The sequence below is a fragment of the Psammomys obesus genome, unplaced genomic scaffold, assembly GCF_907164565.1.
Source record: "Psammomys obesus unplaced genomic scaffold, mPsaObe1.curated_primary_1811, whole genome shotgun sequence".
Classification (NCBI taxonomy): domain Eukaryota; kingdom Metazoa; phylum Chordata; class Mammalia; order Rodentia; family Muridae; genus Psammomys; species Psammomys obesus.
Window position 1 is genome coordinate 66,634,903 of NW_026585504.1, and position 25,457 is coordinate 66,660,359.

The 25,457-nt window shown below is 37.4% G+C and overlaps 1 protein-coding gene across 9 annotated transcripts in view; it reads left to right on the plus strand.

The window, feature by feature from the left end:
- Positions 1–25,457, plus strand: part of R3hdm1 (R3H domain containing 1) — a 135,362-nt gene that overhangs the window by 69,217 nt on the left and 40,688 nt on the right. For 4 of the 9 annotated variants that reach the window (XM_055602170.1, XM_055602167.1, XM_055602179.1 and 1 more), the window contains 12 exons: positions 3,337–3,396; positions 3,480–3,620; positions 7,984–8,092; positions 8,184–8,279; positions 10,663–10,700; positions 10,781–10,831; positions 10,931–11,157; positions 13,436–13,690; positions 15,785–15,936; positions 19,103–19,204; positions 21,516–21,812; positions 25,081–25,204. In XM_055602170.1, coding sequence (XP_055458145.1) covers positions 3,337–3,396; positions 3,480–3,620; positions 7,984–8,092; positions 8,184–8,279; positions 10,663–10,700; positions 10,781–10,831; positions 10,931–11,157; positions 13,436–13,690; positions 15,785–15,936; positions 19,103–19,204; positions 21,516–21,812; positions 25,081–25,204 — 1,652 coding nt within the window. Of the gene's footprint in view, positions 1–3,336; positions 3,397–3,479; positions 3,621–5,226; positions 5,354–7,983; positions 8,093–8,183; positions 8,280–10,662; positions 10,701–10,780; positions 10,832–10,930; positions 11,158–13,435; positions 13,691–15,784; positions 15,937–19,102; positions 19,205–21,515; positions 21,813–25,080; positions 25,205–25,457 lie in introns of those variants that run through there. The other 5 variants (XM_055602173.1, XM_055602184.1, XM_055602171.1 and 2 more) reach the window with 5 other exon arrangements.

Sequence of the window (25,457 nt, forward strand, 5' to 3'; positions counted from 1 at the left end):
AACCCTGAGTTTCTATCAGTGGCTTATAGAATTACTAGATTTCATTTTTTTTTTTTTTCAACATTAAGACAGTAGGGTAAGAAAAGCCTGAGTTTCTATCAGTGGCTTATAGAATTACTAGATTTCATTTTTTTCCCCATTGAGACAGTAGGGTTTTATTTTTGTTTTTGTTTTGTTCTCTAATTGTAGCATATTCAACCCAAATAACATTTGAACTATCTTCTATGAGCTATTTATTTCATATACAGAAAACCAGTTTAAGTTCACTGCTGTATGAACTCTATTAAATAAACTGCTGTTTTATTTTTTATCATTTTTTTAGTAAGACATTTTGTAAAAAATGCAAAATTCCTGAAAATTATATCGTCTCAACATAATTTGACCCTGAAAGTTCAGATGAAAAGGGGGATCTAAGGCCTGGAAAGGTGACTCAGCAGCTAAGAACAAACCTTTTGTAACTCCAGCTTCATGGGATTTGATGACTCCTCTACAGGCATCAGGCACACACACAAATCTGCAAGCAAAACACTCAAAATAAAATTTAAAAAATAAGTCTAAGAAGATTTTTTTAAGAAAAATATCTAATAGCTAAGCAAATGAGACTGTTTCATGGGGAAAATTTCAATGAAAGAAAAACTTTTTTAGCCATTCCTCCAAATTTAATGGAAGATTATGTAAAGACTTTATATGAAATAGTTTTATTTATTTCATGCAAAACATAATTTCCTTAGAACCTGTCTGTTATAGATAATCTATATATAAATGATAACTATGATGCATATTTTTAAAATATGAAAACATCTTAAGAGTATCAGGGGATGCTCTGGGCAAATCAGCTTAAGTAACAAGGTGTAGTCCAAGAGGTACTGAAGGAACAAGATATACCGGGCCTGGTCCAGAAGAAGAATTTTGTGAGTTCATTGGGAAATAAAACCCAGTTCATTCTTAACTCTAGGCATATTACAGAATTAGAATTCTGAGAGCATTGGGAAGCCTCTCACAGCTAAACCAAAGGAATGTGTGATTAGATAAGGGTTTTTTTTAGGGGGGGTATTGTTGTTTTGGTTTGGTTTTTGGTTTTTCGAGACAGGGTTTCTCTGTGTAGCTTTGGCTATCCTAGACTCACTTTGTAGACCAGGCTAGCCTCTAGCTCAAAGAGATCCACCTGAATTTGCCTGTTAAGAGTACTGGGATTACAGGCATGCACCACTGCGCCTGACTCACATAAGTATTCTTACAAGACTATATTATGCATGCTCCACATAGAATATGTTAGAGCAGTACAAGGATAATGTTGAAATCCTAATTTCTGAGACCTGTGAGTGTGGCAGTGGAACCAAAGATGTAGATAAAATTTGCAGCAGTAATTAACTTGATAAGGAAGTCCATAGGGATGGTGCAGGGTGCAGTGGTGTGCACCTGTCATCTAAGAGTTCAGGAGACTCAGACTTGAAGGTAGGCTGGATGACATAGCAAGACGCTATCTTTAGAAACAAAACAACAAAAACATGGCCCGCTGGTACAGGTCCACAGTACCAGCTATTCCAGGGTGGCTAAGGCAGGAGAATCAACAATCAAGGACTTTCTGGATCACAGCTTGAATTAAAGGCCAGCCTGGACAAATCAATAAAATCTTGTGTTTAAAAAGAAGGGAAAGAGACACATAGAGCTCAGTATAAAAAAAAAAAAAAAAATGGAACTGAAAAGATGGCTCAGTAGGTGAAGTATTTGTCAACCAAACACGATCACCTACATTTGGATCCCAGCACTAAAGTGAAAAAAGCTCAGCTTAGGGGCTGGAGAGATGTCTGCAAGATTAAGAGCACTTGGTACTTCTTCAAAGGACAAGAATTTGGTTCCCAGGACTCACATTGGGCAACTTAAAATCACCAGCCCCAGGGAATCCAATACCATTTTTGCCTTCCAAGAGTGTCCAAACATTTGTGTTCATACAAACACACACACACATATATACAAATAAAATCTTTTTTTTTTTTTTTTTTTTTTTTTTTTACAGAAAGCTGGGAATAGTAGTGCATGCCTATAATCCTAGTGTTGGGAGGTTGAGACTAGATAATCTTAGGGGCTCAGTAGCCAGCCAGTCTAACCAATCTGAGCTTTAGCTTCAGTGACAACCCTGTCTCAAAAATAAAATAAAAGCATAAAGTCATCAAAAAGACAACTTGAACCTCTACTTGTATATAAAGAAGAAGAAGAACAAGAACAAGTATACATACTATTTCTTTTTCCCCATCACACACAAACACATAGGATGTAGTCAGCCTAAAATTCTCATTCTGCCCTATCACAGTAAGTAAAACCTTGTCCCAATAGTTGAGATGAGGACTAGCAAAAAATAACTAGGAGAGAGGGCTAACTGACTATTACTTGAATTTGCATGAAAATGTACTGTTATTTATTTTTGGACTTGAGTTTGAAGTTACTTTGTAGTCATAGTTTTCTCTTTTTGTATGTATAATAAATATAAACAGTTAACTTTGTTGAATAGATGAATAGACTAAAAGTTATTCAGTTTTATGGTCTTGTTTTGCAGTTAATAAAGAAGGTGACCCTAGAAGAGCCTACCCTCTCTTGTGTTAAGTTTTAGAGAATTCCTTAAGCCTTGCTTTCTTGAATTTAATATCTTTACAAGACAATCTGTAAAGCTATTTCTAGCTTTAAGATTCTGGGAGGGTTTTGGTTTTTTGGTTTCCCATGTGAACATGAAATCTGCAGTGAGTAGAAGAAAATTCTAGAGCCATATTCTCAGTGTATAAGAACCAAGAAGAATTATTCCACTGACTTGTTACAGCGTATGTGCCCAGAATAGGACTAGGATCCAAAGGAGTACATGCAGATACTCACTTGAGTACTGATTCATTTTTGATAGTAAATATCTTTGCTTCATTTTGATTTTATGAGAAATTTTCTCAAAATCTTAAAAGTACATAGTAGCAACTTACAAAACAAGGAGTAAGCACATTGGGTTCCCATAGCAGTATTCGCTGTTGCTATTAACAGCATCTCGTGTTCTTCAGAGCACTGTTTCTGTGGAGTTCAAGGTAACACAATTGGGCTTTTAGGGTGTACAGTGGCCTGTCCACATTAGTGTATATGGACAACTCTACTATAAAAAGTTACACTGGAAAAAATCCTCTTCCATTCTCTTACAACGTTTCTTGTTTTATGGAGCTTATAAATACTCTAGCATCAAGCTTGTGATATCTCTGAATGTGTTGTGGGGAGATTAGCTATGTAAATTCATAATCTACTGACATTTATGATTATACTTCAGTGCTAAGTTTTACATGTAAGAGTCTTCATACTTTCTTTCAGGGACAGAATGATGCTGCTGAAATTGGAACAAGAAATTTTAGATTTCATTGGTAATAATGAGTAAGTTCTGACATTTAACAAGAAAAGAAACTGTCGTTTTAATTGTCCTTTCCTCACTAAATTGGCTGTTCTTTTCCTTTCAGGTCCCCACGTAAGAAGTTTCCCCCAATGACATCTTACCACAGGATGCTGTTACACAGAGTGGCTGCCTACTTTGGACTAGACCACAATGTTGATCAGAGTGGGAAGTCTGTCATAGTGAACAAAACTAGCAACACAAGAATGTAAGTATACAGCTTTACATCATCTATCGACTAATACTTGCCTTCCTACAGCACCTTCTATCTGCAGTAAATTTCCTGATAACTTCATGTGATAGAGCCAAAGAGTACATTTGTCTCACTAGGAGCAAAGTGCACACCTGGATTCAGATGAGGTAAACTTGCTGAGGAACAGCAGTAACAGCCTTTCAGGGCATGCTGTCAGCCATGTTTGACAACTACTCCCTAAATGATTTTTTTTTTTAAATTTTATTTTTAGGTATCGGCCACCTTCAGGCAATTTGTTTAAATAATTTAAAGAAACAAAATATTGAGCAGGTTTGACACCCTCACATTTAGTCCACCATTTTATTATCATTTCCAAAGTCCTGTTTTGTTTTGTTGGCTTTGTTTTGTTTTGTTTTTTCTTTTCCTTTTTCTTTTTCGTTTTCTACCTCAAATCTGAAGAAACTGTAACTCCTAGATAGTGTAGTGTCTTCCAAACTTCTGTGTTCCTTTCTTGAGTCATATCTGATTTATTGAGGAAAAACATTTTAACGGTTAGAAGGAGCCCTTTGTCTTAAAGTAATTGCCTTTAAAAACTGTGGTACAACACTTGCCTAGCAATGCTCAAGGACCTTGAATTCTAAAAAAGTCCGCTAGCCTCATGTTCTCTGGAGCACTGGGATTCTAGACCTGTGCCACCACACATGTGCAAAAGTATTCTCTGTATCTTTTTTGTTTAGAGTAGAAAGAAGCCTAAGATAGTAAGTACCCATCAATCTCAGGTGCCACAAATAATGTTCTTCACTTCATTGCTTATCTCCCTTTCCTCAGGTCAGATATTTCCCAGAGTCTTGTCTATGACTCATTCATTTTACATGGTTAAATTTAATTTGTCTAGTCCCTTCACTTACCATGGCCTTTGACTGTATAGCTGCCCTATTGCTTGCTGAAGCAAAAGTGGGGCTCCCCCATTTTAGACAGTCTTTGGCAACTAAATAGGTGTGTTTTTTATTTTAATGGCTATACCTGCAACTAAAATTCTTAGACATAATTGTCTTGAACAGAAAATCCTCATAAATTTCTGGGACTTATTAGAAAATGTAAATCTGATTTAATTTCATCATGTCTATTCATTAGTATTATATAAACATCTTTTAGCTATTAATCCTTTCCCAGTTGATTCTATAGTGACTAAAGTAGGATAGTATCCAGTAGGATATAGATGAAACCTAAAGTGGCTAGAACTGTATACTCTTTAACCAGTACCTTTCAACAAACTCAGAGCTGCTGGATGCCCGAACACATGAACATTAGCAGGCATTTTGACTAACATTTTGACTGACAACTCTCTAAGGTTTTCAATACAGTGTAACCTCAGTTATTTGAATTTTATGATGTCAGAAAAGCTTTAGGGTTGTTTGTAAAGGTAATCAAAATTTAGTTAAGCAAAGATATTTACAAATTATGGGTTAATGTAATTATAATTAATTGTTTCAGATCATTGAAGTTACACTGTATTCTTACTTTATATCTTCTGGGATATGAAGAAGGCTGTAAATCAGAAAACCTTAGAGATCTGCTCCACATGAATAAAAACAAACTTACCTTTTCCTCATAGGGAGATTACCCGCTCCAGCCTTGAACCAGTGGTGTTGTGGATGTCAACAACCGCGTGTCCACTGGGGTGTCTCAATGGAGCGGGAAGTTGCCGATTGCAGGGCAGTAAATTCAGGCATCTTTAAAAGAAAGAGGTAAGACAGTCTTAAGGTTAGCTGAAATGCCTGCCAATATTATTTGTGTGGGAATCCAGCTGTTCTTAGAAAAGTTGCCAGGGCCTTGGTTAAACCATAGAAGTTCACTTCAGTATAAGAATGTCTCACTCAAATAAAGATGCCTCAAATAAGAAAATGTGACATTGCACAGCTACAGTTATAGGTAATAAAAGTAAATGAAACAATCCTGTGACAAGTGGGTATTATCAGTACTAAATATATGACCTTTCAAACTCACAAAGAAAGCAGACTTCTCATCATTTGGTCATGAGCTGTTGTGCTGTTACCTTCTTACTTTGATATGGATCTTTTTTCTTTCTTTCTTTCTTTCTTTCTTTCTTTCTTTCTTTCTTTCTTTCTTTCTTTTTTTTTTTTCAGTATCTGCTATGTTTCATCATTTTACAGTACAGATTTCTTCCTCTTGCTTAGATAATTCTCATTTCTAAATCTCCTTTTATATAATTTACAGAAGTCAGCTACAATTATTTATTAAAAATTTGGTGGATTGAGATGACTGTGGTGGCACATGCCTTTTTAATCCTAGGATTTACTGGGTGGAAGCAGGGGGAATCTCTGTTTGAAGCCAGCCTGGTCTACATAGCAAGTTTCAGACCAGCCAATATTTCACAGTGAAACCCTATTGCAAAAAAGAAAAAATTACTTGCTAGATTGAAACAAGTATTTATCCATGTTGTTTGGATTCTATTTATAGTGAAATGTTTGGTCTTAGTTTGCCGAAATGTCATTGCTCAGGTTTATGATTAAAATTTGTTGATTGCCAGGCATGGTGATCAACACATCTTTAATCCCAGCACTTAGGAAGCAGAGGCAGGCAGACTCTGAGTTAAAAGCCAGTATGGTCTACAGAGCAAGTTCTGGGCTAGCCAGAGCTACACAGTGAGACACTGTCTCAAAGAAATGAAATTTTATTCATGGTATTCTCATATTGCTTATATTTATGCATATAAATATGTATTTGAACTATACACAGAGGAAACTATAGGAAATTTATTAGATTTTCTTTAGACGTATTAAATGTATATATATTGTATGTTTTAAAAATAATCCCAATGTAAAATGGTAATAAATCTCAGAATATTGATTGACTAACTTATGGAGCTGAGAATATATTGGTAGGGGTTAATTTATTTTTCTTTCTTTAGTTAATCACTTTAAAGCCTGATCCCAACCCCCTCCCTTTTCTCCCAGTTCAACCCACACACATACACACACACCCTGCTCCGCTTCTTCTCAGAAAACGGGAGGCCCCCAAGGGGTACCATCCCAACTTGGTACCTCAAGCCACAGCAGGACTGGGTCCATCCCCTCCCTCTGAGGCCAGACAAGGCAGCCCAGCTAGGGGAAAGGGACTTAGAGACAGGCAACAGAGCCAGAGACAGCTTCTACTCCAAGCGTTAGGGGACCCACATGATGACCAAGCTGTACATCTGCTACATATGTGTAGGAAGCCTAAGTCCAGCCTTGCAAGCTCTTTGGTTGGTGGTTTAATTGGCAGAGGTCAATTTTAACATAAGTTTAATGTCTAGGGCCCTTAATCATTTATCTGTCTTTTAGGTCTTAGTGAAACTTGAGCATTTCTAATCTGAAAAAAAAAACAATATGCTGCAGAATATATATTAAACTTCACAGTCATTTTCCAGTGTTAAAATCTACATAAGAGCTTATCATTTTTAAGTTACCACTATTTAAGTTAGTGCAAAACAAAACTACACCCGATGTAATTAAGACTTTTTTGGAAATTGAATACATTTTCAAGTAGTCTCTTAAAATTTTAGTTAATTCAGTACGAAACACTTGATTGCTTTCATTTTCTACCATGAAGAACATAGGGGTGTAATGCATGTGACACAGTTCGTGTCTGTTTCTTGGTCACTGTGACACGGACAGGATGTTAGCCTTGAGGTCTGACAGCCCTGGGCTCCAGCTGTGGCTGAGCTGTCTGCATACCTGTTGGCTTGTCATAGGCGCTTCGGCTGTTTAAAGCTCAGTGTCCTCAGGGGTGTTATAACAGGGTGCTGCTGCATTCTATTTTTTTGCTAATTCATTTCATCTTTAGAACAACCCTGTTTGCCAGATAAAATAAAATTCACATCCACACATGAGAAAATGGGAAGAAAAAGATGAAATACTTATGCATATCGTGGGACTGCATAAGTATTAAGAGCACTATCAGCTCTTCCATAGGTCCCAAGTTCAATTCCCAACAACTGCATGGTGGTTCACAACCAACTGTAATAGGGTCTAATGCCCTCTTCTGGCACACAGGTGTACATACAAATAGAGCACTCATACACATAAAATAAATTAATCTTCAAATAAATACTTATGCATATCTTAAAACCTGTACTGTGTTAAAAAGCTAGACTTGAACGCAGTGTGACTCAGAGCCCATGCTGTTGTAATAAGACCTCTGTACCATCCTGTAGAATAGTGTTTCCGCATGTGTATCTCGTTACGATAAGGTGAAATGGAACAGCACTGAGAAGTAGCACGGTAGTCTTTATTACCTTGCATATAATATTGTTTCGCCTCTTTGTAAGTACTATACATTTAGTTTTTTATTCCTTTTTCTTATTTCTTTTTTTCAGACCTGATCAGAAATTTAATGAACATATTAAGGATGATAGAGGCGAAGACTTTCAGAAACGATACATCCTTAAAAGAGATAACTCTAGCTTTGACAAAGATGATAGCCAGGTAATCTTGAGAAAAATGCACCATTATTTTAAGTGCAAGCTTTAACTATCCCAATAGTTCATTTTGCTAATAATTGTTTCCCCCTCTTTAGATGCGAATACGTTTAAAAGATGACAGAAGAAGCAAATCAATAGAAGAAAGAGAAGAAGAATACCAGAGAGCTAGAGACCGAATATTTTCCCAAGATGTACGTCCAATTTACCCTTAGGACTTTATGCTTTACTATTCTAGTCTCCCCTTCAGCTATTGATTATTGATTTTTAACTATATTGGTTGCATACACACCAGGTCATGTTTTTTAAGTAGGTATCTTGTTCATCTTAACTTAACAGTACATTAGAAAAATAGCGTAAAGTTTTACCAAAATGGAACACGGGTAGACCACAGCAAACAACAGAGCATAAGAATAAATTACTGTTTGTAATAACTTTTTTAACCTTGTGACAAATGAGATTTTTATAACATTGGTAGCTAAATCTTACTTTGTTTATAATGAACTTAACCTTAATAAATAACTTGTAAGATAAAGTTAGTTGATCTTTTAGATTAATAGTCATTATCTACTTCATAAGTATCAGAGACATCTGCATGACTCATTATTTTATGCATATTTGTGAAAAATGAATACTGACATTGGTTATACACCTGTTTTTTTGCAGTACTTAGTACTTTTAAGGGATATATGAACAATTGTAATGTATGATTCCTCTGCCACAGAAGGAAATGTTATCATTGTTGAAAGCAAAGCAAAACAGTAAATAACATTAAAATTTAGACCATCAGTTATGAATTTATAACATGTAATAAATAATGTTGAGTGTTTATTATAAGTGCTATGCTGGATACTAAAGACCATATACATGGACAGTCATAATTTATCCACAGAACACCTCTTTGTGGTCAGTATTATCATACTCGTATTTTATGGATAAGGAAACTGATACAATAGAAAGCTATGCAAAGTAGCTAGAGTAAATAACACGTAGAAAATGGCTCATTTGGAATTTTAATCCAAGTCTGATGAACTCAACATCTCTATTAGATAAATGTTTCCTTTGGTATTTTTATTTCATAAGCTAGGTGGCATACTGCCATTGACAAGTTGTCAGATTATAACAATATGGTGTGTGAATCACAGAGACACATGAAGTCACAGTAGATAAAGAAGCACTGCAAAGTCAAACTGGAGATGGGATGGTAGAGCTCTTAAGTTCAAGTAGAAAAATCGGTATTTTGTAGAGGCTCACAGGGAAGGGAAAACTTGGAATACAAAGAACTGAATGATTTAAAGTAGCAAGAACATAACCTGTAGATGCCATAAGTAAGGAAGCCTTAGACATTCAGGAACTTGATGCTTTGACCCTAAACCTTTGGTAAGGTAGCTGAACTTTTGGTGTGTATTGTTTTCTTTGTATACACAGTCAAGTAATCGATATTTTATGCATCTTGAGCCACATTATTTGTATCTGCTCAAAACTGACTCTGGTATGACAGCACCCATAGTACATAGTCATGGTTGTCTTCCAGTAAATCTTTATTTGTAAAAACATGGGTTGGCTGTATGATTCTGACCCCTGTGCCAAAGGCGTCGTCAGAGATGGAAGAATTACCTCTTAGAGAGCTTGTTCTGGCTTCTGCTCCACAAAGTGAATGAGTAGAGCACAATTTTATAACTATAAAGTGTTTAGAGACTGTTGCAGTAGTACAGGCAGAAGTGACTGGCTGGGTGTGCTGGTGCACGCCTGTAGTCCCAGCACTCAGGGGGTGGAGGCCAGCAGATCCCTCTGAGTTCAAGGCCAGCCTGGTCTACAGAGGGAGTCCAGGACAGCCAGGGCTGCACAGAGTAACCCTGTCCTGAAAAAACAAAAAGAAAAAGTGATCCTTTCCTGACGTGGATTGACAACCCTGGAGGAATTTGACTAGAAGTCCTTAAGCTCTAGCTGCTTATTCCCAGTTTTATCCATTTGTTCTGTGTGTTACCACTGCCATGACTAGAAATAGGGACTGTGTTGTAGTGAATTGATCAGCCTTTGGTGTTTTGTGCTCACATGTATTATGTGTGTATGTGCATGTGCGTGAGAGGTTAGAAGACAACTTTGAGGAGTTGGTCACTAACTTTTGCATGAAGGTCATAGGGCTTGGTGTCAGGAGCTCTTACCTTATGAGCCTTCTTGCCAGTCCCTTCATCAGTTTTTGGTCACCACTAATCAAATATTCATGAATAAGATAGACTCTGTCAACCCTGAATATATGTTCAATATAACTGAGTTCTTTCATTTTAGGGAGACTATTTGAATTTCAAATTCATTTTGACAATGAATGACTTCTAAGTTACATTTATTAAAAATAATAATAGAGTCTCCAACCCATGAAAATTCCATTACCATTCATTGACTTTTGGGTGGTTGTGCGTGTATATATTTATCTGTGAGCCTAGCCTTAAGCCATCTCTCTAGCCTGTAGGGGGTATAATCTTAAAGTTACTATATGTGATTTGTTGTTGTTGTTGTTACCGTTGCTGTACAGATGACATCTTGTGTTTGACAAACTTTTTACCTTTTTCTTTCTAGTCTCTGTGTTCCCAAGAGAACTATATTATTGACAAAAGGTAAGGAAATCTTTAATATCTATCCTGGGTAGTAACTAGTTGATGCTAACAGTTTAAATGTCTTATTAAAATGCCAACAGAATCCAAGATGAGGACACTAGTGGTACCCAGCAGAGGCGCCAGATATTTAGGTATTAGAAGCATGTTTTCCAGACACTGTTAAAAAATTTAAAGTATTTTTTCTCCCTTATCCCCCATTAGCTTTTCAATGTTTTATTTCTAAATTACAGAGTTAATAAAGATGCTTCAGGGAGATCAACAAACAGCCATCAGAGCAGCACTGAAAACGAATTGAAATACACAGAGCCACGACCCTGGAGCAGCACAGATTCAGACAGCTCCCTCCGGAACCTGAAACCGGCAGTAACCAAAGCCAGCAGCTTCAGCGGAATCTCGGTCCTGACAAGAGGTGATAGTTCTGGAAGCAGCAAAAGCATAGGCAGGCTTTCAAAAACAGGTATAAGTATCTACCTACAATTGTGCAGTCAGAATGTTTTTTTGCCTGAAGTCTTAGCTCCTAATTACATGATTCTCATTATACCACAATGTAAAGTTATCTTTGCCTCAGTAGACACCTACAAAGCATAAGAGTGATGGCTATACTGACATTAGGAATCATTTTGACCTGGAGATAGAATTGCAAACTGAAGTGAAACTCCTTGTCTATTACTGACTGTATAAACGTACCCTGGTAGCTCGGTGACTCGTTTCGTGTACAGCGGACACGACTGGAAATTCCTCTTTGCTTGTTTATGATTGGAAAGCATGACTTGTCACCTAGGATTGTTTTAACATTAGGCAGATTTCATACTATCAGATTTTGATTGCATTTTTTCTTGACTTATCCTATAAGAAATGAATAAAAATTTTGAGAACTTTTTGAGGAACTTAAAAGCCAAAGAAAAATAATGTATCTACAATTATTATAAACAGAAATTTAAATAATCTGCTGGTGCTCTTGGCTGCTTTGTACTTCAGATAATTGGTCATAGCATTTTCTCAAAAGAATAGAGCAGTACAGAATTCCATGTGTCTCTTAGGACTTTCATACATTTTTATATTTTTAATCTTAAAATAAACATAGAAGTCAGAAATGGCTATTTCTCCCTATTCTATTTGGATTAGGTTAAATATAAAATGAGTGTTGAGCAACTACATTTTGAAGATATATTGAGGCAGCAGTATTTTTTTAATATAGTATGTGCTTTAAATTGCTTATGTTTGAATTGCATTTCTACCTCAAAATACAAATCTATGAAAAAGTCTTCGTAGATATGGTAACATTGCTAAACATGGTAGTAAGTCTTATGAATGTTTATAATTTTGTGCACTTATCTATGTGTTCTGCAATTTGGTCGTAACCAAAAGAAAACAAATGTTTTTGAGGAAGTGTTTTAGAGAGTGCAAGATTCACCGGCCTTTGCCTCCCAGGTGGTGAGAGCAAAGATGTGCACACCAGCATGCCTGGCCTACCTTAAAACATTGTAATAACCCACGGGCACTCAACTTGCTCAGCCAGTCAGTACAGTCTCTGTTCACGCACATACACACATGCACATACACACAAATAATAATAAAATAAAAAATAACTTCTGCTGTTTTATCTTAAGAGATAATGGGATGTTTTAATCTTTTAGTCTGTAAATGTGACAGAGTTCTCGTGGTGGTTCACAACCTTATTCCCATCACTCGGGAAGAAGAGACAGGTATATCTCTGAGTTCTAAGACAACCAGGGCTACATGTATAAACCCTGTCTCAAAAAAGATAAAGGAAGAATGATAACAGTTGAAGTATCATTTTGATATGACTTAGAGTAAAAGCTTTCCTCAGAAGACAGTCTGTATAGTGTATCATAATTATTACATTCATTAAAACCTTTATTCCAGAGTCAGCTCCCTTAATTACAACCTAACTAACTACAAGTACTACCTGAATATGTTTGTATCTTTCATTGTCTCATTGTCCATCATTAGTCATTATGTATTAAAAGTCAGTGACAGCTTTAATTCCTGTGAAACAGACTGTAGGCTTGAGAGTAATCAAAATTCAGTCATAAAATTAGGTTAAGTATGGTAAGAAATAAATTTTAAACTAGCTTGTTAATATAAATACTTGAAATATTTTTCATACTATTCCTGTTGCTAGATTAAAAAAAAATATTTTCTCAGTTCACAATATAGGTATAGGAAGATGCTGGCTACAAATGCAGATGAAGCTATGTAGTGAAACTTGGCAGTTGCTTCTTTTAATAGATAATTTATCATTTCTGTTGTTTCCCACACCATGCTTAATCTTTTTGTGTTCTTGTAGATCAGGGTTTCTGATACATGAGATTTTGGGCATTTGGCTGTGCTAAGTTCTTTTTCCTGGGGAAATTGTAATCTTATATTTCTAAGTGTTAATCTGAAAGGTAAAATGTATATAACGTGTCCTTTTGAAAGTGTCGGTAGTATGCTTCTTCGGCTGTCTGTGGCTTGTGTTACTGTAAACTTGGCAAATTGCATGCTTTGGCTCTGGCTTTTCTGACAGTTTCTTTGCTGCTATTTGCTATATTAAAATTATATTTAAGAGGGTAAGCAAAAAAAAGAACCACTGGGCAGTAAATTATAGTAGCCATTGCTATTATGTTATGACTGCATGTTGTATAATGTAAACTGTACTGATAGGTTTTTTAAACCTGTATTTTTATATGAAGTTTTTTTTAATGTCATGTTTTCCATTGCTCTTCCCCTAGGATCTGAGTCTTCAGGTAGCGTAGGGTCCTCCACAGGCTCTCTTTCTCACACCCAGCAGCCTCTCCCAGGCTCTGCTCTTAGCCAGTCTTCTCATGGCACACCTGTCGTCTACCCAGCAGCCAGCACTCACAGCTCTCTTTCCTTTGATGGTGGCCTCAGTGGGCAAGGTGCATCTCCTAGCACTAGCTTCCTTTTGCTTCCCTTGGAAGCCGCTGGCATACCACCTGGCAGCATTCTGATCAACCCACAGACAGGTGGGTATCTAGAGAGAGAGTTCATTTCAGTTGACATAGCAGAAGATATCTAAACATTAGGGGACTTCTAAAAATATTTTATTTAAATATGTTTATGTTGTCAACTTTTTAATTGCCATTGTCCTGAAAACTTTCATAGGAATGTTTAAGCTGAAAAATGTTAAAAGTTTTGTTCATATTGTAAGACAATTTTTTCCACATGCCGTCCATGATGTGTAGGCTAAATAACAGCTTGACTATAAACAATTAATTCCAATGAAGTGAGTCAACTACCTTTGAGAGAATTTTACGTGGTATAGCATTTTTATTCCGTAGAAAATAACATGAAGAAGAACCAAGTAAAAATACCTATAATGTGCTTTAGAATATGGTAATTGTTTTGTTTTTTGTTTTTGGATTTTTGGTTTTTTTTTTTTGTTTGTTTTTTTTTTTTTTTTTTTTTTGGAGGGGAGCGAAATATTGCTTCATGACAGGGTTTTTCTGTGTGTACCTCTGGCTGTTCTGGATTTCTGTAGACTAGGTTGGTCTTGAACTCAGAGATCCACCTGCCTCTGAGTCCTCAGAACTGGGATTAAAGGCGTGTGCCACCACCACCCAGCTTGTTAATTGCTTTCTTCTTAAAAATATGAAAGACATTGTTTCTTCTAAAAAGGGAGGGGTAGTTATTATAAATTAATGTTGATAATATGTGAGAATACATGTTCTTAGTCCTTGACATTAACTAATAATATTAGTGAACATTTACTTTTGACCATATACAGTTTTATAAGGTATTATTTCAGACCCTGCTGAGTTCATTATAATCAAAATATTTTCTGTAAGGCTGGAGAGATGACTCAGTCATTTAAAAGTTCTGGCTTCTCTTTCTGAGGACCCAGGTTTAGTTCTAATCACCCACATGGGTGCTCATACTTTAAATTCTTCCTTTATGACCTCTATAATGATCCTTTTAGACAGGAGAAATCCCCATTTACAGTAGGGAAATTGAAATATGTAGATATAAACAAGGTCATATATTTTACCACACATAATCTGTTGATATTAAAGTTATTTCATAAGTACAAGTTTAAAGCTGTCAGATATTTACATTTTCAATCAGTCTTTTGCGGGGGATCGTGGATTGTTTTGTTTTGTTGGTTTTATTTTGTTGTTTTGTTTTGTTGGTTTTATAACACAGGGTTTCTCTGTGTAGCCCTAGCTGTCCTGGAATACGTTCAGTAGACCAAGCTAGACTCAAATTCAGAGATGCACTTGCCTCTGCCTCCAGAGTTCATGAGCCACAACTGCCCAGCTTCAACCTTGTGCTTCTTAAAGTGACATATACTCAGTGTAGCCTATAACCCAGATCATTTCCCAACTCCTTAAAAATTTGTGAATGATTTCCTGATGTCTTGGAGTCTCAGGCATTTCCTTTTTGAATTGAAATGCTCACCATCCCTAATGACCATGCTGAGACTAGACAGAGGTGGGAGTGCTGGCTCTTTAGAATGCTCTTGACCCATTTTTCCTTTGTTTATAGTAGCTGAACTACAGTCCTGTGGTTCATAGTCCTGCACCAGAATAAGACTAAGAACTCAAAACTTTTCAGAACAAATGTTAATGATTGATTTTTATTTTATATGTTTGGGTATTTGAATTGCATGTATGTCTATGTACTGCAGTGAGTGTAGTGTCTACAGGGACCACAAGGTGTCAGATCCCCTGGAACTAGAGTTACAGGCGGTTGTGAGTTGCCTTGTGGGTGATGGAATCCAAACTTGGGTCCTCAGGAAGGGCAGCCACTGCTCCTACCTACTCAGTCATCTCTTTCCAGTCCCTCAGAAAATATTTTGATCACTAGTGAGCTCAGTGGAATTTGAAACAACACCCTGTCCCAAAACAAGTAACATTTAAATATTTATACTAAATGGAAAACGTAAAAGTTGTTAATAACTACGTTTCAAATCAAGGTACTTACCAAGCTAAGAAAAACTTGTCTTAAGAAACTAGGAGTTAAGGAATTGACGTAAGAATGTATTTTATAAACCAGTAGGGACAGTTTTATTTTTAAACTCTGTTGTGCATTTACTTTTTCCTCATTTTTGAACCTTTTAGGTCAGCCCTTCATAAACCCGGATGGAAGTCCAGTTGTGTACAATCCTCCTATGACTCAGCAGCCAGTTCGAACCCAAGTGCCTGGTCCCCCACAGCCACCTCTGCCACCCCTACCACCTCAGCAGCCAGCCGCCAGTCACATGTTCTCACAGGTGCACAAATCCATGATTCTATAACGCTAAGCTCAGCTGCTTTTGCATATGTAGGGCTAAGACTGAGGTCGACAGGTAAGTATCTTTACAGCTTTAATATTCTGTTCTCAGTGATGGCCCACTCAGTAGTCGCAGGAAAACATGTTCAGATCATACACTTGAAATGACTAAATACTGAGGATATATTAGAAAGGGGGAAGTGGTTTTATCTCATGGGCAGCAAGAAGTAGACAAGGAAAAATAAAAACAAAAATTTCTCATTGGCCTAGTGAGCAAAGTGAGTTATTAAGACTGAATAGATCAAACAGAAGTAACTACACTGTGCTACTCAAGCCATGCAGAGTACTCTATTCTATTGCAAGGGTAGAACTGGGTGGATTCTGAGAGTTTGTTTTTCATTATTTTTAATAAAATTTGTTTATTTGTGTGTGTGTGTGTGTGTGTGTGTGTGTGTGTGTGTGTGTGTGTGTGCGTGCGTGCGCGCGCGCGCGCACACCACAGCGTGCATTTACTGGTCAGAAAACAATTTACAGGAGTTGATTCTTTCCTTCCACTTTATGTGTCTTAGAGATAAACCTCAGGCTGTTGGGCCTGTCAGCACATATTTTCACTTGCTGAACTTAGGCCCCTGAGAGTTCTTCTGTTTTATTTATTCATTTATTTTCATTTTGAGACTGGGTCTCATATCACAGCTGACCTGGGAACTTGCACTGTAGACCAGGCTGCTCGTGTGTGCTTTACAAGTGTTGGCACTAAAGGTATGCACCACCATGCCTAGCTTTAAAAGGTTTCTTAACCATGCCTTTAGAGTTTATACATACATATCTACATTGTCTTTTTGTTCCCTAATCATTTGTCATCTGTTTAGAGAACTTGATTTTATGTGTCTAATCCCTATTTTCAGGCCAACTTGTAAAGGTCCTGTAGCACTCTTCAAAGCTTTTTTCTGTAGAGTTGTATGTCTGTCGTTTCCCAAACCTCTGAGTAAGGTATAGAGAGTGTCGTCTAGAAACGGAAGCGTTAAGAGCTGAATTTCAGGTCTGGAGGTAAACATCCAATTCTCGATTGATTTAACTAACACATTTTTATAACATTGCAGTTAGCTCCTCACAGAATCAAAACTCATTGACTACATGATACCCAGTTACTTGTTTTTCATATTCTGAGTTCAATGACTTGTGTGATTTCACATAACTAAACATAGTGTATCTGTGACTTCCAGACATGCCCTCTTCAAGGGTGCTGTGTTTCTTGAGTATACAACATAAAACCAGTCACTAAATGGATGTTGCTTTGCAGCTGCAGTTCAAGTTGGGAAAGAGAATGCTAAGGCTTCCTTGTCAATGTGGTGTCAGGGTTTTGCTCTGATCAGCCACTCTTCTATCTTACAGTTAGCTCTCTCTGCCGTTTAGCACTCTGGGAGGCATTTGTTTATACTGTAGGTGCTCATCTTGTATTCCTTCCATTCCCTAGCAGATCTAAGTTTTTGCTTACCTGGCATTTGAGTAGGTCATATTGACTGAAGAAAGATTATATCTATTGCTTATGTGACGTAGTGTGTCAAGTAGCTACTTGCACCTCATTAGCATGCTTCAGGCTGTCCTCAGCTAGCTGAATGGGAGCTGAGAGATTTCTCAGGACCATTAGCAACTCTCTGGATCATTCAGCTTTTACTTTTCTTGTGCTTTTGTTTTAATCTTGTTTTGTTGGACTCCAAACATATCTAAACCTTTTATACTTCTATATTATTCTGTTGATTTTCCTATAATAAAAGAGTAAATGATCATTGTAAATCTCAGTTGTCATAAACATTTTTCCTTGTTATTTCTGTGTGGTCTTTCTATATCATATGCATTTTAAAATTACTCTTTCCAGGAACATTATCCAGAACAGGCTTCATGTGTGATATACTTTTTAACAAATGAGGTTTTGTCAGATAAGAACTACTTGAGTTCTTCATTGGCTTGCTTACCTGGCATAGTAAAAATTACTTAGTCTGCTTTTTTATCTGTAAAGTAGATTACTGTGGATCACCTATTTTTATTACCTTTGGAAAGCAATTTTATTTTCCCTGAAACACAAGGATGTTTGGCTGCAGATTTCTAGTATTTAGTTTCCCAGCTTCTACCATGAATTCTTCTAATAAAAATATATTTAGCATTAGCCACAAGGAAAGGGTTTTATTTTTCTTAAGTAAAAGACATATGTTTATGTGTATAGATTTGTTTTGGTCCTGGTATAGTTATTAAGATTTATTCATTTTATGTGTATAAGTATTTAAATTGCCTAAATGTATGTATATATGCCATGTGAGTGTGTGACACCTGTGGAGGTCAAAAGAAGGCATTAGATTCCCTAGAATTAGAGTTACAGGTGGTTGTGAGCCATATGTAGGCTCTGGGGACTGAACTGGGCCCTCTACAAGAGTACGTGCTCTTAACTTCTGGAATATTCCTCTGATCCCTGAGCTGGTTATTCTTAATTGTTTTCTCACAAAATAGTTGTGTTTTAGGAACATTATCTCTGAGAATTTCGACATGCTTTATCAACTAGGAGAATTGGTACTGATGCCATATAAATTCATAAGGCTTTTTAAATTTTATTTATTTTTGAAATATTTATTTATTATATATACAGTATTCTGTCTGCATGTGTGCCTGCAAGCCAGAGGAGGACACCAGAAACATTATAGATGGTCATGAGTCACCATGTGGTTGCTGGGAATTGAACTCAGGACCTCCAGAAGAATAGCCAGTACTCTTAACTTCTGAGCCATCTCTCCAGCCCCCCAAGGCTTTTATTCATAGAGCAACATAAACATAGGACAGGCCCTTCATAAAAATCAGGAAATAAGAGTAAGAAGTTTTGTTTTTACTGATATAACTCAGATAATTGTATTTGAAATGGTTAATTATCTGTTACTATTAACCTGCCAAAGTTACATTTATGACATAGAAGTTAATCATTTTCATTATGAAATCAGTTTGAGCCTAGGTCTTGCTGTGTAGAGTTCTTCATTTGATACTGTTTTTCCTATTGATTCTCTTGTATTTTTAATGACTTTGTGAGTGTTAAAGTTGTTGCCCCAAAGTGTAAATTTCCATGCTGTGCAATTCCTGTAACATTTTTTTCTGACATTAACTGTTTGCCCACCTGTTATTCCTAGCCTGTTGGTCCTCTGCAGTCCTCTTCTCAGCCTGTTCAGTGCTCTCCAGCCCCCTACCCATCCCCGCTCCTGCCAGTCTCACCCACCCAGCAGTACTCCGTGGTACTGTATCTCTTTTCACCTCGTTGTTACTATGGGCAATGCGTGATGAATGCTTCAGACTGTGTTCATTGTGATATGCTCTCTTCAGTTTTTCTTACAGGGAGGTACATAGGTAACAGAGGTGTTTTCTAATCCATATTAATAATACTGCATTCCTTTTCATAAGACAGTGCTTGTATCAGCTTTTCATAACTGTTTAAGACAATATTATTCCTGATTTTTCAAAAGGGAGATTTTCAAGATGAGTGTTCTGACCTAAGTATTGCCAGATATTTTAGTTATTTTTCTCATTGAAGTCGGTTTTGAATCTATTTAATCCTGTAATGGCAATGTCAGAGAGTATCTATTGCCCTGATTAAAACACCCTGACTAAGAGCAACTTGCATAGGAAAGGGTTTATTTCATCTTACAGCCCTCAGGGGTAATAATCTACCTCTGTGAGAATTGAAGGCAGGAACTCAAGCCAGGGACCCGTAGGCGGGGATTAAAGCGGATGCCATGGAGGGGCGCTGCTCACTGGCTTGATACTCGTGGCTCACTCAGCCATGAACACCAGCCCATCAATACTGGGCCTTCTAACATCAATCACTATTTAAGAGAATGCACCTATAGGGCACTCTTTTTGAGGCGTTGCCTTAACTAGAGAGGCCCTCTTCCCACATGACTCTAGCCAGGACAGGCAGCCTTCCTCTTGAGTTCATATTTTGTATTCTTTGCTCAGTGATGGTTAGATGCAGGAGGTCAGAAGCAGTTACTTTAGATGAATTGCAGCACATAGCTACAGAGGACTTCTGATGTTATTATCAAGGATCACTTGACGCTTAATTTCTGACTGTCAAATAATGCCTTTAATCCAAAGTATGTCCTGAATTATAACTGTCAGTGTCTATAAGATCTCAGGCCCACACTACAAGGAATTAGTTGTGTGAGTCTGAAACAGTGTGTCTTTTTGCATAGCTCCATACATGAAATAGCTTCTGCATAACAATTTTGCTTCCTTTAAAGAGAACTTCCTGGCAGTTTGCTTGCTTTTATTAAGGATATTCTCTGTTGGAACCATTTGACTATCAGTTGAAACTATGCATCAAATCAGATTATAAATTGTAGGTGAAAAACCATTCTGAAAGGTTTTTGAAAAAAATCTTTGTTCTGTTGAAGATGCTTTCCTTTTGAACTGGGGCATCCATATTTACCAGCTTCATGTCTGAATGATTTTATGAAAAAACTTTTAGCCTGATGAAAGAGAAGCATTACTTTTTTGTGAATGATTCTTGCCAGTGATGTGTACATGTTCTACCTCGCGTAAGACTATTTAGCCATGTTACTTTGTAATTTAGAGCTAGTAGGCATTTTCATGTTTAGAAACTATTTTTATATATTATTAGTCTGTTGCTTCCTGAGAGCAGGCATTTAATTTTAACCTTGAAGTATCATGTGAGTGACCGGTAATTGCTAATAGGAACTATATGTCATATGGCATATCCACATGCCCTGCCATAGTTGCTCACTAATGATCTAGAAACAGGACACTTTGATTTAAAGTATTCTACTGTTTAACTTAAGTGGCATACTAAGAAACACTAAGAAGTTATGGCTAAGTTATTTTTTGAGATATTAAAGAAAAGTTGGATTTTGAGGGAGATACAGAAAAGGCATAGATCCTGAGCCCTGTCTTCTAGGAAGAGAAGAGCTATTTTAAAGTAACCCCTTTCAGAAAATACTGATTATGTAATATAAATATGTCCAGTTTTACTTCTGAACCCAAGTCAGCATTTAAACTTCATTAAATATATGTAGTTTTGTTTTTTAAACAGAAAAATATACCTTAATCTTTCCCTCATGCTATGATTTCCATTAGGTATATTTTCTAAATATATGTAATGGTAGCGTTATAACCTTCCCTCCTCAATGGGGGTTCTCATTGTCTTGAATCTAGTCTCTTATATCTTATCTGTTTTACATGTATATGATGTCCATACATACACTACTACAGCTTGCTTACAAATAGATAAAGTGTAGGACCTGGGCAGTATAGCTCAGTTGATAGAGTGCTTGCCTCACATGAACAGTCTTGGGTATGATTCTAAGACTTGCATAAATCAGACATTGTGGTTTATGTCAGTAATCCCAGCACTCAGGAAATGGAGACAGGAGGATGCAGGTAACTTTCAGCTACATAATGAGTCTGAGGATAGTCTAAGCAAGATGAGATACTCAAAGTGAGATATATATGCACATATATGAAGCACTTTTATTGGTAAGTTTGGCCTATGAGTGAAAGGCTCACTGATGGCTAACTTCTTTTCAACAGGATAACCTTGGCTCTCAGTTCAGCCACATGAGTCTTGCCCGCCAGCCATCAGCTGATGGTTCGGACCCTCACGCCACCATGTTCCAGTCCACTGTTGTTCTACAGTCTCCGCAACAGTCTGGTTACATCATGACGACAGCACCCCCACATCCTCCACCGCCACCTCCACCACCTCCACCTCCTCCTTCCCTACCACCTGGGCAGTCGGTCCCCACTGCCAGTTTTTCTGCCTCTGGGCATCCTGTCAGCCAGCCTGTGCTTCAGCAGCAAGGGTTTCTTCCTCAGCCCTCACCACAGGTATGTTGCTTTTTCATGTTCTCTTTCTCACAGGAGCCTCTGACCTGGGAACAATTTGTGAGATGACATAAGCAAAGTTCCTAGTTACCTCTGGAGACTTGTCTGCTGCCTGGAGAGCAGCTACATGATAGGCAGCTGCAGTTCAGATACATGGCTTAACCTATATGTCCTTAGACTTTCACTCTGGCTCTGAGAAAAATGTTCCGTTTTTGCTTAATTATCTTACAAACACATAATAAATGTATGTGTTAGTTAGAGTTAATATTGCTGTGATGAAACAAAAGCAAGTTGGGAAGGAAAGGGTTTATTTGGTTACACTTCAGTTCGTAATCTGTCATTGAAGGAAGTCAGGTAAGGAATTCAAAACAGGACAAGAACCCGGAGGCAGAAGCTCATGCAGAGGTCATGAAGGGATGCTGTTAACTGGCTTGTTCATCACTTCCTGCTCAGCTTGAGTTCTTATAGAACCCAGGACTCCTTGCCCAGAAATGGCACCACCCACAATGAGCTGGTCCTTCCCCATCAGTCACTCTAAGAAAATGCCCTAAGGTTGGATGTTATACAGGCATTTTCTCAATTGACTTTTCAGATGACTCCAGCCTGTGTCAAGTTGATATAAAACCAGCCAGCACAATGTAAAAGAACTGGAAAATATATATGACAGCATTTCAAGAAGAATAAGCCAGAAGTAACATCAGAGTATCAACTTTCCAGTTCAGAAACAAATCTCTCTGCTCCCTTACTTTAATCTTAATTGTTCTCAATATGTTTTGCATGTGCAGGGTTTTGGGAGATAGGGGTTGTATTCAAGACAGGGTTTTTCTGTATAGCGCTAGCTGTTCTAGAACTCAGAGATCTGCCTGTCTCTGCCTCCCTAGTGCTGGGATTAAAAGTGTACACCACTGGGCCCAGCTGTTTTGCCATTTTCACTAGCTAGATACTTTATTAAATAAACTTAACATTTAATGTTTTTAGTTGCTTCAATAAAAGGAGTTGCTTTTATGTTTCATGTTTTTATGTGTTTACAATAAAGGGAATTTGAGCATACTGATCTTAAATTCTGTGGATTCTCTGCCTCCCCTGTTGTTTAACTAATCCCTCTGAATTGGGAAATCCACTCCCACCCCATCAGAGGAAGGAAGTTTGAATACTCTGGAAATAAGTAAGCCTTACTAGGCTCAGGAAATTAGGGAAACAAAATTAGCAAGAAGCATCTAAAAATGAGAAGATTCAGAAGGGCCTTCCTAATGTTAGAGTAACACATACTGAGAGAGGAGCCTCTCCAACTGGACGTCAACTGCCTGTAGTTGTTCAGGGAGCACCAATGCCATGGTTTTCATGAGTTGTCACTGGTGCTGCAGTGGGATTTTCAGTGGTGCCGATACTTGCCTTTTAGTCAGCCAGTAAACGCATTAGATTCACTAAGCTAGATGTGAGTAGACTCATTTCCTTGGTCTGTTGTTGGTGCCTTCTAGGGTGTCTGTCTGCGGTGAATAGACATTTGCTCATGTCTCCTCCGAGACACAAAAAAAATCACATAACACCTTTTCATGAATACTCATTTTTGTAGTATAATAAGTTTTTTGTGGGGTTTTGTGGTTGTTTTGCTGGGTTAGTATTTTATTTGTTTGTGTTGTTTTAAATGTTTGTTTTGGTTTTACCTTTCCTTTAACAACCATTATTTATCTAGCCAATGATTTTATACATAGTAGGGACATACTCTACTATATTAAACTATATCATCTTTCCTATAGGCTTTTAATGGCATTTTTGTAAGTGAGGTTTTGGTTTTACAGACTGCTTAGAATTATGTATATAACAGATCATTTCTCCAAACAAGATTTTTTTCTGATGTCTTTTATTTATTTATTTATTTATTTATTTATTTATTTATTTATTTATTTATTTATTTATTTATTTATTTATTTTACCTCACTGCAACTAAACTAGGTCAGGATAATTTAAAAGAAATTTATGGCACTCAGGAGGCAGAGGCATATGGATCTCTGTGAGTTTGTAGCCAGCCTGATCTGTGTACAGAATTCCAGAACAACTGTGGCTACATTGTGACACCCTGCCTCAAAAAAAGAAAAGAAACAAGTAATATCTAAAAATACTATCTAGGAAGTGTCCTGGTTCTTTGGTTCTTAAAGTCTTTCCACTCACCCCCTCTTCAATGATTGTCTTTAAATCTAAGGTGTAGAGGGTAAAATGTTTCAAGTGGAGATGGGCACCCCATAGACCACACTTTATACATTTTAACCAGTTATGGATTTCTGTAATTGTCTCCATTTGTTGCAAAAAGAAGCTTTTGTGATGAGGACTGCTACACTTCGCTGTGGTATAAGGATGAAGAGAGTATAGTTTAACATTACATTGGTTTGGGAAGATGGTAGTCATGGGTTCTTCTCCTAGGGCCTGTAACCTCCAGCCACAGAATGGATGCCCTCCTGTTGAGTGGGCATTAAATCTAATTAGACAGCTGTTGGTGCCCCCACCATAAAAGTGCTCATATTGCACTTTGGGGCTATCTTTTGAAGCTGTCATTGTGTGATTTGTAGGTTTATAGGTGGGTGTAGCTAGGTAGCTTTTCTTCATTGGCAGCTTGCATAGCACTTTTTGATAGTGTTAGAGCTAGTCTTCAGGGAATAGGCTTTTCCAGGTCAGCTGCAACTCAGTTCCTCAAAGTTCTGTGTCTAAAGTATAAGTATAAGGTGTCCTCAGCAGCAGTTGGCTCTCTTCTTAAAAATCTGGTAGACAGCCAAGGACAGTGGCAGTGTTCAGTAGTATTTGAGCAAAGCAAACTTTGTTTATTAAAAAGAGAACTATGAAACCAATATACCAGTAAAATTAACACCTAAATTTGATTGTGGTGCACAGTGTGAACGTGTTTTGTTTGTTTGGTTTGGTTTGGAGCACTCTTTTGTTGTTGGTGGGTCCCCCACACACACACAGGGTCTTTCCTTGTAGCCCTGGCTGGCTGGGAGTCACTATGCAGACCAGGCTGGCCTCAAATTCAGAGATCCCCACTGCCTCTGTCTCCCAAGTGTTATAATTAAAGGTATGTGCCACCATGCCCAGAGGAGGATATCTTTTTTAAAAAAAACCTTATATCTGGATTTTATAATTTTCCTATTTAAATTGAAAAATTCAATTGGTTTGAAAGGGGTTGGTATATAATTATTGCTTATTGAATTCTTATATGCCTTATGGAAAAATTACTTTTCTAAATAAAACTAACTTTTGTCATCAATGGTTATGATTGTAGATGCCAGCCTGTTACTGTGCTCCAGGCCACTATCACTCCAGCCAACCTCAGTACCGCCCTGTCCCTTCTGTCCATTACAGTTCACATCTAACCCAACCACTGCCACAGCCTGCACAGCAGACAGGTGAGTCCAGTTCTGGTGCCGAGATTTTTAGCTATGGGCATTACCTTGTTTTCAAATTTACTTCAGTCTTTACCTTAAGAGTCTATCATATTCATGCTCAGTCTTTGGAGGATCTCGGAAATATGTGTGTCAGAGTGTAAGCCAGTCCCACTTAAATTAAGAGTAGAAAATCTTACATTTCTCCAGAAAACTCACAGAATTGTATGTTAAAGGGATGAGAGCATAATAGAAAGTCTTGGCAAGGCCAGGAATT